This window comes from Belonocnema kinseyi, chromosome 5 (genome assembly GCF_010883055.1).
Source record: "Belonocnema kinseyi isolate 2016_QV_RU_SX_M_011 chromosome 5, B_treatae_v1, whole genome shotgun sequence".
In the NCBI taxonomy this organism is placed as follows: domain Eukaryota; kingdom Metazoa; phylum Arthropoda; class Insecta; order Hymenoptera; family Cynipidae; genus Belonocnema; species Belonocnema kinseyi.
The window spans coordinates 67,261,767-67,276,466 of NC_046661.1; the positions used below are offsets into that span (position 1 = coordinate 67,261,767).

At 38.3% G+C, this 14,700-nt stretch overlaps 1 protein-coding gene across 1 annotated transcript in view; it reads right to left on the reverse strand.

Annotated features, from left to right (window-relative positions):
* LOC117173234 (cysteine-rich motor neuron 1 protein) overlaps positions 1-14,700 on the reverse strand; it is a 175,931-nt gene that overhangs the window by 157,498 nt on the left and 3,733 nt on the right. The window contains exon 2 of the mRNA XM_033361696.1: positions 7,771-8,201. Coding sequence (XP_033217587.1) covers positions 7,771-8,201 — 431 coding nt within the window. The remainder of the gene's footprint in view (positions 1-7,770; positions 8,202-14,700) is intronic.

Genomic DNA, 14,700 nt, shown 5'->3' on the forward strand with positions numbered 1-14,700 from the left:
GCGAGGGGGCATACTTTGAATAAAATATTTGTTATCATTCTCTTGAAATAAATGTGTTTTTTTCTTGAAAAAATACCGGTTTCATATGTATACACCTGGTATTAATCGATTTGGAATATCAGTGCTTATTTAAAGTAGGAATCTCATCATTTTGTTTGGATTCCAAATTCTCGACTTTTGGGTTTAATTTATTTTTGATTAATTCAGAATTTTTATTGCATTTTTCGTCGTATCCTACGGCATTCTGTGCCACTTCAGCTGGCGGTAAATGGTTAATGTAGTTCTAATCTTCTTGGATAAATTAGTTAAGTATTTTAAATGGTTGTGAATGTCTCTAATTTCTAGTTGTAGTGACTGGCGTTTATTGTTTATGATGTTGCAAAGATTAAGGTTATGTAACTTACATTCCATAATACGATTTTCCTAAGCAGAAACTCTTCTGATATCTTCAGTAATATTATTCTATATTATTAACTATTAATATGTATAAATATTAATAGTACTATAGAAAATTATAACGTGATATTAACTAATAGAATAGGAAAATAATAATACCTTGGGTACTTTAGATAAATGTAACGTACTTTATAAAATCACTTGTAATCGTAGCAGAACTTACGTAGGAGAAACAAAGCGCCCCCTCCCGAATAAAAATGCTATGACTTGAGTTCGACTTGGTTATGTCTTGAGTTCGTCACAAGACATCGATGTCTGGCTGCGTCTCAAAACTGATTCGAGACATATGCCTCCGTGTTACTTTTATGGTCACGACAGGTAAGAAGGCGTTTACTTGAATCAAATTGAACCTTGTCTTGGCTCAAATGGTCGGCGTAAACTTTTCTCAATACGAAACTTTTTCTACTCAGAAATGATATTAAAATTAAATTTCTAGAAGGATCTCCTAAGCCGTTAGAAATACGTAAAAACAAACAACGTCTGTGGTTTCCTCGCCAAATAAGAATGACCCTTTTTGTTAGGGCAGGTATAAACTCGTGTGAAACTTGTGTTTAAGACATACATTGAAGTCTGGCTCCATCTCAAAACTGAGACATGCTCAATTCAAACTTTTAGACTTCAGCATGTCTTATTTGGGGGCAATTCAGTTTGAAAACAAGTCGAAGGATTTTTACTCGGGTATGCATGTAACTAAAGGGACCCAAAAATAACATTAACCATGTGGAAAAAATCAGTCATACCTGAACATATGGTTCAATGTCAAAACTAGGATCTAACTGCCCTTAAATGGAATGAAATTGAGATTTTACACTTTGAAACCTAATTATTTTAAGCGTGTCTGTGCTGAAATGGTTATGATTAAAAAATGAGGCGAAAACTGTTTTAACAAAGTGACTGATTTAGAATTTGTTCATAAATCTTATAACATGATTTTAGATTATTTATGTTAAGTCTACATCCATCTCGCAGCTGATTATTATCTATCTGCGTTTTTTCTGTTATTTCTATACTACTAGAATTGCACAATATTTTTTTGTTACTTCACATTTATTCAATCACATATACGCGGAATCTGCGATTGTCACTCAGACGAGCATCAGGCGTGAACAAACAAAAGCGGAGTGGAATATAATGAGTTATTTCCCACCCACCGTCAACCCTAAACTCGGCGCTATAGTAGAGTTTCACTATATTTAATTATAGAATATTGCTAGTGCTTACACTTATGATTTTTTGGAAGTGTTACTACGCATGCGCCAAGGCGTCATTTGTTGGATAACTGTTCTCATTGCAGCAAGTGTTCATTTCTTAACATGGAGACGGGAGGGTGCACACACATCATCTTTACAACAATGTAAATTTTTACCAACTCAAAATTTTTCAATTTTATCCATAAATTTCTGCGAAATGAGCTAAGGTATTGTAATTTTACTATTCGATTAATTTCTATCACGTTATAATTTTGTATAATACATTTCTAATAGTTCAACACTTCTTATATTAGATAATCTGATTATCTAATCCGAAACGTCATTATTGTACGTTTCTGAATAAATAGTCTGGAAGAAATCCATGAAATAAGGCTTTTTCCTACAAATACTAATTTTTTGTCTCCCAGGTGTTAGATTACGAACTTTTACATCCCGTAGTTTTTTCTATGGAATGATTGTTTTTACATTATCTATAATTATACCACGCTTGTATTTTGTAAATATTTGAATTTATATACTTTTTATGTTTCCGTTATGCCCGTTTTTAGTATTCGCAGAAGTAGTGGCAAATAAATAATTTACATTTACGCATGTAAAATTGTTTGTTTTAAAAAAATAAAAATAATGTCATAATTTTTTTTCTTAACCTACAATTCTAGTTCTTGAAAATTTTAAAACAACTAAACTGTTGATGTTTAGAAAATATAACATGCAAGATATTATTATATTTGAAAGTAACACTTCTGTAATATATTTCTTGTTTAGAAGAAGTGATCTTCCTCTCTAAATTAAAATAATTTAAAAATGGGTTTCTGAATTGTATAAAAAAGAATTCTACCTTATTGCATAATCTAATTCTATTGATTGTAAAAGTTGTAAATTTTTCACTAAATAAAATCAATAGCGACTTTCATTTGAAATAAGTGTATTTATGTATATGTGTTTATTTTCTTCGATTTACGGGCTTGAGGGATGCCACACACTTCACATCACTATATCCATCCCCTGGCGGACCAAAGGAACCTAATGGAGCCTCTATAAAGTACCCGTAAAGACCCCATTCGGTTCCTTTTTAAATAAATCAAAAAAACAGCAAAATCAACTTTTAAATTGTTGAAATTCGGATTCTACGTTAAAATTCCCTATTGAAGGTCACAGAATAATCTCAATAGTTTTTTTGGCAACGGTAAAAAGTTTAAAAGAATATAACACGTATAGCGCCTGTACACTGCTACACTCTAAACGCATCGCCTGTAAGTAGCAGTCAACAGGCGTTATACGTATTATATTTTCTTAAACTTTTTACTGTTGCCAAAAAAACTATTGCGATTATTCCGTTACCTTCTATGGGGAATTTTAACGTAGAATCCGAATTTCAACAATTTAGAAGTTTATCTTGCTGTTTTTTTCGAGTTTTTTAAAAAGGAACCGAATTGGGACCCAATGGCGTCTGTACGCATTTCTTCGCATGTTCTTTCATCGCCTCCGACATCGTCCAACCATACCCTTCAACAACTTTCGTTTCAAGCTCTTTCAGTCCTTTTCATCCACCAACTGATTTCACTTCTATCTTTCTTACTCTCTGTTTGCTCTTCATGCCCTCCATACTCTCCAGTTTCTTCCATAACACCTCTTTCTCAGCTTTCCAAAGAGTATCTCATTTCCCCCACTTCTGACTCACTTTTCTCACTTCCTCCTGTCTTCTTCACCTTTTTTTTGCTCTATCTAACCCTTGGCACGTTTTCTCTCTGAAACCACTGATGAGTGTGTAGAGGCCTTGTGAACTACTTTACACTAACTTCCTTTGAAGTCTTGTTTCCTGCCTGATATTCCTTACTAGTTTTCAAATATCATTCTTCTATTCTAAATGATCTCTTAACCTTTTATTTTCCCCCGAATTCTCCTCTTCGCTACTTATTGTCGCTGGTTGTCGCCACTTATCAAAATATCCGTTTGCGCTCATACTATACAAAAAGTTTGCTCTCTCTCTCTCTCTCTCTCTCTAGCCTGTGGATATTCTTCGACTGCCTGCTATCGTGTCTCACTCCACCCCCACCCCTTTCCCTGGCGTCATTTCTTTCCTCAATATTCCCGCTCGCTTCATTTGCATTCCTGACTTCGCTGTCTGTCTTAACGGGCATCTGTCTCTGTATCCGCCTCTTATCTTCCTTCTGGACTTCGCGTGACCAGGATGCCTACCTACTTAGCTCATTCTCTTTTCTGTGTCTCCATTTCTCTTACCATCGCTTTTAGTTCCCCTTGTTAATCGTTCAATCTTCACCCTTGTATCTCTAATCACTCAAAATTACTCACAAAAAAATCACATTACTAAATATTTTTATTCATCTACCCCTTACACTTAACTGTTACTCTTCCCGCGTGAGAACACACTACTTTTTTAATCCCCGTTTCGATTAAGTTCACTCATCGAAACTAGGGAACGTTCTACTCGATACAATTTCTCATTAACGAAAATTCAGAAGAAGGAAAACTACGTATACGTATTTTTCAAACTAATAAGCTTTATCCCTGACTTTATTCAAAAAGCTTTGTTTAACGGGTAAGAGTGAAGGGGAATGGGTTTAATAATTCGAGAGCCCTTTAGACCACGTGGACAAAAATATTCTTTTGCACTTTAAAACAACTATCAACAGCGTCACTTTACATTTCGACTGACATCACAATTTTATTTATTCAACTTAGATTGAACTATTGAACAGAAGTTCGACGCATATAATTAACAGAAGCAAATTCTTCCCGTAATCTTACGACTGATACCTTACGAGTCCCAGAAAAAATCTAATTTTGCGAATTTAGAGAACGTGAGAGCGCGCCGTACATACAAATTTAATGCAATCTCAAGTCTTACAAAAAGAAAGGAAATGTCGGAAAACAAATTTGAGCACTCGCGGGAAATTCTTAGGGTTTGACGAATCTCCATGGTCGGAATATTAGGAAATAGTCACGCAGAGACTTATGTCGATTAACTATAGTAAGCGCCCCTTTCGACCGTCGACTTTGCCGAAATAGAAAAATCATACTAATCGCTTCCTCTTTTTTGACTTAGAACGCAATACGCGCAGGTAATGCGTAAGAAATTAGCCTCTTCATCGAAACTTGACATCTTTAGACTTGAGACAGGATTAAAGACCCGATTACCCCAAGATGATCAGAACAAGAGTGGCAAGTCGAGATGCCTCCGGAAATACATGAGGATCAGGTATCACGGGGATCATCAGGATCACGGGGCAGATATTGAAAGCAGACTCGTAATTTTTCGGTAATGCTCCCCGGTCCGTGATACTTTTTAACTAACTTAGGTTTTTGGAATGCAGGTGTTGCGGAGTTGGGGACCCATGCCCGCTTGCGACTCCGCTAAGCGGCGGTCTCGGTCATCCATGCGGTGACAGCCTCTGATTTCAGCGAGAAAAGGTTCCCGTATTTCCATTTTTAGTTTATAGATCCGTAAGGCTGTCGTTCTGTCTCCAAATACAATAGTTTCGTGAGCGGATAATGCTCCGAAAGATTATGAAATAATTTTAAAAAGAAAGAATAAATAAAGAGTGTTAAGAGACTCTGTTTGTTTCCTTATGGTTTACTGGAGTGTGGTCCCTTGCTCTGACCTCGTATATACATATTAAATTTTTGACCAAGTAAAAAAATACGAATACTTTACAGAACAGGGTAGTTTTAAGTGACGGGTAATTCTAAATATAACCTGTCACAACTCCCTTGACCTTAAACGTGAATTGCAGCTTGCTTTAAATTCCAGCAAACTATTTAGGTCTATCTTTTAATTAAAGTATCTGCTGAGTCTAGTTCGACCACGAGCATTCCATCGCAACCATTAAGGTAACCTGGATTTCCATCAAAATGATTGAACAATTACAAACCAAAAAAAAAAAATAGTTCTACATGATTATCCTGATCATAAAAAATATAATATAAAAGAACGCTGATGAAGCAAGCGATATTAGTGAGGTCGTGACGACACAGGTCTCGGCTTTTCGGGGCTCCATTGAACTATAATGGACAGCAACTATTAGGCTTTCAGACTAATATCCTGTTGCTGGGTCAAATCCTTAACACTTGACAGGAAAATAATAAGGGTGTAATTTCAAAAAAACTATTATGTAGGTTTTTTTTGTTGAAATGTTTATGTTTTCACAAAAAAAGTGGTTTGCATGCTCCAAAGTACCGGAAAAGGACATGTAAGGAAGTTCCTTAGTTAAATTAAAGTGCTAAATAAAACATAATTATAAATCTCATTTTTATTCAAATTAAACGTGATAATAATGAAAACTTTTAGCCTATGAGCTGAAGTAAGAGCACCAATAATCGGTGTCAAATCTTCTAGAGTACACTGAACGTCGATACAATTCTTTGTTAAAGGAAGAAAAATTAGTACTTCTATAACTCAAACTTAAACGCTTCTTCTTCTTAACATCGGAGATGCCAGTCAATCACACAAAGAATCAAAATTAAATAAAGCTTACTATATCATCCTGTGAAATGGCCATTGCGAGACGACCAGTAGACTGGTGAGCGTAGTCAAGCGTTACCAACTTGTCGCCGGTGGAACCACCATTCTGACGAGCATTCATGCGGCCCTATTCAAATGCAACTTTTTCGTAGGCTTTAATGATGTATGGTTTGAAGATGATATGCTAACCCGCAGCTGGTCTTCTCTCTTCCTTCAACACTCTGTCGAAATTTTTGAGTTCTCCACATTTTGGACAGGTTGTCACCGAGACTCCTTTCTCTCCCCAGCGATAGCAACGGAATATCGGGATCGGGTCCGGACATTGTCCGCAAGGATGGCCCTTCTTTAAGAACTTCCAACCAATCCCGCCAACAGGGAAGCTGGCGGAGGCCGTTCTCGTAGCTCCAGCCCTCAGCTAACTCCTCCTGTTGACGTACTGTCAGTGGGCGGAGTAGAGTCCGGAATAAAGGGTGCCGTCAGAAGTAACTAGTGTTGTCTGCTTTGGCGCTGCACCCACTGCCTTTGAGTTAGGTTCAGTTGCGACTACCGTTGGGTTCGCTTCGGTGACCACTGCCTTGGGCTTTGGCACCGGAAGCTGTAGGGTACGAAAATTAATTTATGCTTAACCCGCATGTTAGTCTGTTCATTGGGTGCAAGAAGTCATCCCGTGATATTCTTAAGGTTACTACTAGTTTCTCATTTAATTCTTTCTGAATGGAGTTCCGATAGTTCTTCAATATCGGGCTTAAGATATGTAATACACTCCTTTTCGGGCATTCATTCCATTAATATTAGTCAAATTGAAAACGTCTGGGGATAAACGATGTTTAATCTTAAAAGGGCCTACGTATTTCGGGCACAGCTTGGCGGTCACATCATCAGCCTTCCTTGACAATTTTCTGTTAGGATTTGAGACTAGATCTCCCACTCAGAACGTCCTCACACGCTTGTTCTTATTATAGTAATATGCTTGGTTAGTATAGGCGCGTTCAAGATGTCTGCAGACCAAAAAACTAAGATAATCCAGCTTTCTCACTCGCTCCAGCTATTCCGCGGGATCTAGTTCGCGAGCTGGGTACCTACTTCTAGCAACTGACGGAGTCATTGGTAGGGAAGCGGGTTCCTTCCGAAATTAATTAACAATCTCCTTTCACTTTCTAATTGCGATTCGCATTCCCACTGAGTCACTGTTAGGATTGCTACCTTTCTTGAAAATGTCAACCGGCAGCTCGTTCGGCTCAGAAGGGGAGAGGGGATTGAAATAACATATTTCAACACCATTTTTAAGGTATCATGCTATGACATGACTTTACTTTCTAATCGTGTTGATAAACTTTTAAGAAAAAAGCTCAAGCTAAACCTGTTTCCTACCAATATTTAAGTTTTTACTTTCCTAGACAGATTTCGCGACTTCCGCCGGCTGTTGTGCATTTCCGGCGATAGCCGGACTTAGGACATTTGCACCGATCACACCGTCGCAAACCGGTCTAGGTGATAACCCTAGTTAGTGTAGTCAGTATACTTAGTAGTTTGTTTCAAGGTTGATTCATTCCCCCATCTCCATTGGGCTATTAGTGTATTAGATTTTGTTTAAATTTTATAAAAATATTACTATCTCACCTCGAATCCTAGAGGGCATAACATGCGGCAACTGTGAGTAGGACAGGATCTAGGGTTACTGCAATCTACTAAATCTCTGACTTCTGCACGAGTCCCGACTACTTCATCCCCAAACTCATTAACACACCAACAGGAATTCTCTTGAGCATCACACTGTATTTTCTCGAATTCCCCAGTCTCATTATTACATTTTGGCACGTTTTGAAGAGGCCCCATGGGGCCGAGAGCTCTCGATCTCCTGATGGCAGCCAGTGCCAAATGTTCACATCCTGTCAGCTGTCCTGTAAGGCATCTGAAACCGCACGCTGTTTTGCAACAACGCTTATTGGAATCCTGGCATTCAAAATCGTTTTTGCAATCCGTTGTCCGAGCAGGGCAGATGTTTTGCTCTTCGTAAGATGGGCATCGACCAACAGCATTTAAGGACGGTTCTGCAACAAAACAATGAGTTAAGAAGCCTAATTCGATGATTCCATTTGATATCAACATTGAAAATTTGCTATTAGCTTCTACAGTGAATTCTGAAATATTTTTAAAATGCTTTCCCACAATTAAGCCTAAAACTTGGTAACAGGTACCTTAGTTTTTTAGATTGAAATATATAGATATATATTAAGCCCTATTAATGAAAATTTATATATACCTGTCGGTCTGTCTCTACCCGGACGGTACGATAACTTTCGAAGTAATTTTATAATTCCGCCACCAATTTTTTTTAGCCATTAAGAATAAAACTGTAATAATGAAACTGGTCTGATCGCCTGAATTAATCGATTTTGTTACGCATTCCAGCGAGTGCACTAGTGTATAGTAAATGCCACTGCTCTCATCTCACTCAACTGGTTTCTGTAGCAAAACCTTCCACGGACCCCTCGGTCTTCGCTACGACCGCCAACCTGTTGTCTGAACATCCGACGTCTGAAAACGTATTCTATTTCAATCGTTTACCAGTATCTGCCACGGGCTGGCAACTATCGCCGATTTTGTAAGTGGCAATAAATAGGGCTATTATATGTCTACCACACGAGACGTGGACATAGCTGTGATTTACCGCAGTATATATTTTGTTTCGGGTTTAATTTCTTTGGAATCGAACCGGTGGACCTATGACAAAGCCACCAAACGCCTCCTCGGGTTGCGGATAGAGGGTCCCTGTACCAAGGATTTCTGCTGAATATGGTTTTAATAATAAATAAGCAGTTTCGGACAATTGTCGGGGGGTGGACCCGAATGAATTATCCCTAAGCAGAGGCGTAACAACCGTGCCGAATGCTTAATGGCCCCTGGGCGAGGTGTCTTAAACGGTGACTCTGGGATATCGAGCGACCTCTCACAGGATGCAGCTCCATATAACATACGGGGCTCTACAAGGAGGCACGAATCGTTTCCCCAGCTGCGCGTGGAAACAACCATGACACCATCGAACTACTAAAAAATTGTATATGCGGTTCAAATCGCATGACCACGCAGAGCACCTGACAATATGCCAGCAAGCAGCGCTAAGCACCCTAAAATTCGGGGTACTGAAAATAATTTAAAGGCAAACACAGTGATGAATTGACGAAACACTCACATTAAGTGGACAAATCAACTCAAAGATGACTTGCTAGAATGCTATGAAACCAGCATTATCCCTATGCACGGAGGCTTTATGGCCCGTATGCACACTCTATGGTGCTAGAAATAACAAGGGCTTCAGTGCGTTTCGCATCAGTCATTACGAAATTAACGTGCCTACTTCTTGAAAACTGGATATGTTTGCATGCAGCACTTCCCAAACTGCTACTCGCTCAAGCAACAGACGGAGATGAAGAAGCAACATTGAGACCAACCACGAAAAGCAGGCACCTTCTGAGAGGTGATAGTGATTTAAGGACATGAATATACATCAACATGCCAGTTGCTCCAAGCCCGAGATCTGGCTGGAATGGATGCCTTCCTTCGTAAAGATATCTCGTTGGAGTCTGACCTCTGGACATTCAATTTTAGAGTTTGTGGCGCTGCGAGAGCTTTGGATGATTTTAATCGAACGCTAAAACAGACGATTGGTCAGATGACCAAAAAAGAATTCCATAAACTGAAACATAAAATTGGATGGGCAAGACAGAATGTATCCCGTGTTCAGTGCTTGATTCACTACTTAACATTGGGTGGAACCCAATGCACATGGTTGAAAAATTACGGGTGTTATCTGACACACGCAGAAGAATACAGAAGAGCGAGTGATGGATCAGGAAGAATCAATAGTTTCTTGCCAATTCACTTTATAAACATCAATCCACCAATCACTGCCTGAAAGGTGAAAAAAGCACTTAGAGGTAAGAAAAACTTTTTCGCTGAAGGACCAGATGGTATCAGGAACTGGAAAATAACAGGATTGTTCGAATAATTGACCCTGTGTCTAGAGAGGTGTACGAACAACATGGATCGAAAAAAGGTGCAGCAGACTGCCGAGAGTATCTAATACTTGACCAGTGCGTCTGCAAGACGTAGCAGCCTATCAGTGCGAACTGGCAATTGCCTACATTGACTACCGCAAAGCATTTGATTCAACCTCTCATATAGTATCAACTGTCTCTTGGAAAACTTAAAGGTTCATCCGCCCATGGTGAGATGTATAGAGAGATGCATGCCCCTTGGGAAACTAGATTAACTATCTCTTATAGAAAATACTATGTGAAAACGAACGTCACCATTCAGAGGGGCGTCTTTCAGGGTGACACCATAAGCCCTCTGCTTCTTTGCATTATACTTCTGCCTTCATCTCCCGCAATACGAAATTCTTCTGGATATCTCTATGGCGACACTAAGAATCGTGAGCATTAGGTCACTTATGTATTTTATATGGACGACCTAAAGATCTACGCTTCCGGTAAAAGCTATCTTCAGAGTATAAGAAAGGGGATAGGGAAAGGCAGGGAAATTATAGAGGAATTACGCTGATGAAGACTGCGCACAAAATATACGCGGTGGTGTTGGCAGATAGGCTGCGCAAGGATGTTGAGGGGAAATGAATATTGCCGGAGACGCAGGCAGACTTTAGGGAGAGAAGGAGTACTATCGATAATATTTACGTCTTGCAACACGTGGTGGATAGAAAACTAACTAAAAAGGGTGCCAAAATGTACGCGTTTTTGTAGATCTAAATAGCGCGTTCCCTTCGGTAGATATAGAGAGGTTGTAGGAGGCAATGGAAGAGAGGGGAGTGAGGAGGGGCCTGATCGAGAGGATAAGGGAGATATATGAGAAAAGAAAAGATAGGGTGAGAGTAGGGGATGGAATCCTGAGGGATTCTGGATGGATAGGGGGTTGAGGCAAGGGTGCCAGCTTTGCCCAACGCTTTTTGCAATTTTGATCGCGGATATGGAAAGTAAGCTAGCGGCCGTAGTTGTAGGAGGAGTTAGGGTAGGAGAAGTCAGGATATGGTCACTCGCATATGCTGATGACATGGTGCTGTTGGCAAAGAGTTAAGAGGCTTCAAAGAAGATGATGAAGAGGTTGAGACGTTACTTGGACAAGAATAGGTTAGAGTTAAATGCATACAAGTCGAAGGTTATGGTGTTCAGGAAAGGAGGTGAGAGAGATGGGGGAGGGGAGTGGAAGTGGAAGGGAAAAGCGGTACAGAAGGTGAAAGAGTTCGTGTACCTGGGCTTCCTGTTTCGAAGAAATGGGAGAGTGGATGGTTATATAAAAGAGAGAGTGAGAAGGGCAAATGTGATGAGGCAGGTGTGGGGGCTGGGGAAGAGATTGTTCGCAGCTCATTTTGAAAGGAGAATGAAATTGTTTCATTCGCTAGAGATGAGTGTCTTATATTACGTAGTGGAAGTGTGGGGGTGGAAGGTACATTTGTAGGGAAATAGGATACAGGAGAGGTATGTAAAGTGAACACTGGGGTTGTCAAGGAATACGCCGAACTATATTGTCAGGAGGGAGACAGGAATAACGAGTTTAGGGATTATAACAGGGAGTCGATCGTGTAAATATGAGAAGAAATTTTTGGAAGAGGTGGGAAGTAAGCTCGTAAGGGAGTGTTGGTGAAAGAACGAAAACAGACGTAGTGGTGCAAAGATGGAGGTGGAAAAGGAAAGGTATTTTAAAACGAATGGATTGCATATGAATGAAGTGAGATGGATGCACGAAGAAGAAAGGAAGGTATATGAGTCGGTCAAAAGAATAGCATGGAGAAAGAGAAGGCAGAAGGAGAGGAGAGACTAAGGGAGTCAAGGTTTAATGGAAACTATGTGTGGATTATGCCAAAGGAGAGAGCGCAATATTTCTGTGAGAAAGGAGAGCAAGGAAGTTAGTAACTTGTAGCGACAATGAGATATGGTTGCATGGAGAATTATAATAGGTTCTGGCTTTCTAAAGAGAAGCGAATGTGTGAATTGTGCGGGAAGGAGGATGCAAAAGTTGAGCACTGGTTGGAGGAATATGAAGAAGTGGAAAGGAGTGGGATAAACATGGAGGTATTGTTGCATAAAAGGGGGCACAAAAGGGCAGTAGAATGGGTGAAGGGGGTGTTGGGTAAAATGGAGAAGAAGAAAAGGAAGGAGGAAGAGGAACGGAGAAGGAAGGATTATAATTAGGAGAGGAAGTACATGTTAGAAAACTGAATATTGTAAATCGTAGGTAAGTATTAGGCGTTGGCCACGGATGGATGGTGTGCATGGATGGTAATTTTTAAGTGATACCTGTAAGAAAATTCTGTAAAAAAATAATAGTTTAAGCAAGTCAATTTTTTAAGGCCAGCAGGAAAAAAAGAAACGTTTATCTATCTATCTATTGAGCATTGGATTTTTTCCAAATTGGTGTTTTATAAGAATAAAAATTCCGTTTTTCGATAAACCAATTCCTTTAGGAATATCATCACCGGCAATAAATAAAAATTTAAAAGAAGCGATTAGTTTTAATTTGTAAAACAAAAAGTTTAAAAGCACATTAATTTGAATTTAATCTAGCTTATTAATTTAAAATTTATTAATCATAGTAGTATTTAATACTTTTAACTTTACTGATTTTTATTGCACAATATATAATACGTTTTCTATATGAAGTTTAGAGAGATCAGTAGAATAGTGTGTTCATAATAAGGGGGTATTGGGCCCTATGAGTACATAATTTGGTCTAACAAATTTTTTATAACATTAATTTTTCGTGGATTTCAAATTTCAAAGAAAAAATTATTTGAGCCTGATTAGGGCCATCTAGGGCTTTATGCGCATACTAGTAATGTATTACGGTATACATATTTTCAAACCCTATCACTCATATTACAAAAATTTGTATTTATTTTGCGTTTATAATATAGAATATGCAGTTTTTCCGATAAAATTGGTGTTTTTTTAAATAAAAAAAAAAACACGTTCTCTTTTATAAAAGTCACGAATATTTTACTTTTCAATGCATGATCAAAAGTTGATTTATGGACTTTTGACCATATTTTTGGTATTCCGTCACACTGTGCAGCGCGAAACAGAACTCATTATCTAACTAGCATAGTGAACTTTTTAGAAATCACACGTAATTGTATTTAATATTATAATTTTTATTTATCTGTTTCAATCGCTATGTTTCAAAAAGATTTAACATCACAATATCAAACAATTCCATACGCGATATACTTTCATAGAATTTCAATTACTTGAGCATTAGGAATTTATTTCCGTAATTCAAATTTACAAACATACGAGTTAAAAAACCAAGTAACTACGTATACGTCGTTCCGCGCAAGATCGAGAGGATGGGAGGATGGGAGGATGGGCTAAACTCGGAGAAATGCTCGAAGATCCCTGATCTAAACCATTTGAAAAAATAGTTTTGAAAAATCTGAATAGTTAAGAAAATAAGTCAGCCATGATTATAAATTGACAATTACGTCGTTTCAATCGTAATTGAATAGTCAGTTTTAACGAGTAATAAATAGTAGAGGCGAGCACTCTGATTAGATGTAGGTAGGGTCTGGAGTTCAGCAGGGTTCCATACTTTCTTCTCTCCGTTTTAACCTGTATACTTCATATGTGGGTACAGAATTAAAACATTCTCAGTACCATAAGTATACTGATGACTTCAAACATTATCTTTCGGTTCCTGTTGCCTCTCTGACAAATCTCCATGCCACCGTACAGGAAGATATTGATAGGGTAGTATATTGGGCCAGTAGCAATCCACTTTCACTCAATGGATTAACAATTTTGTTAAGCTTGTAAGAGATCTTCAATAAATATTAAACAGAACCCTATCCTGGAAAGAGCAGGTAATCGACACTTCAGAAAAACATTTAGAAGTTAGCACCTACTTAGAAGGAACAAAGAATCCTTGCCGGTTTCTACTCATATACTTGTGGTGAAGACCTTTATTCTGCCACATATTGATTTTGCTTACACAGTATATAATGACATAACAGATAAACCTAATTATAAACTTGATATAGCACTTAAATCCTGTGTTCGTTTTATTTCTGATTTACCTAAACATGTACAACTATCAACCTATCGAAAGCAAGCAGGGTTTCTGAATGTGGCGAGGAGACGCAATACATCGTTAATTTATTTGAATTTTCTGTCAAAAGTCTGCCTGCCCATTCCAAACTTCGAAAAAGAAAAAAGTTAAACATAGTTTTAAAGTACCGAAAGTGAAAATTGCAAGGATCTTTCACCGTTAGGGGCGCTCGACTCTCGATCAAACTGCCTGTATGAATTAAGAAAACACCTTCCCATTTTCACTTTGAAAAAATTTTTTTATGTATCTGATTAATATTGACAAATCCACTCTAGAAATCAGTCATTGGTAACTTTTATGTACATATAACACCACTCATCAATACCTTGAACTCTTGTAATACCTAAACTCACATTTTGATTTATACAATTCAACCACATACCTCGGTCTATAGGTTTACCAACATATATTTAATACTTTGTTGTAACTCTG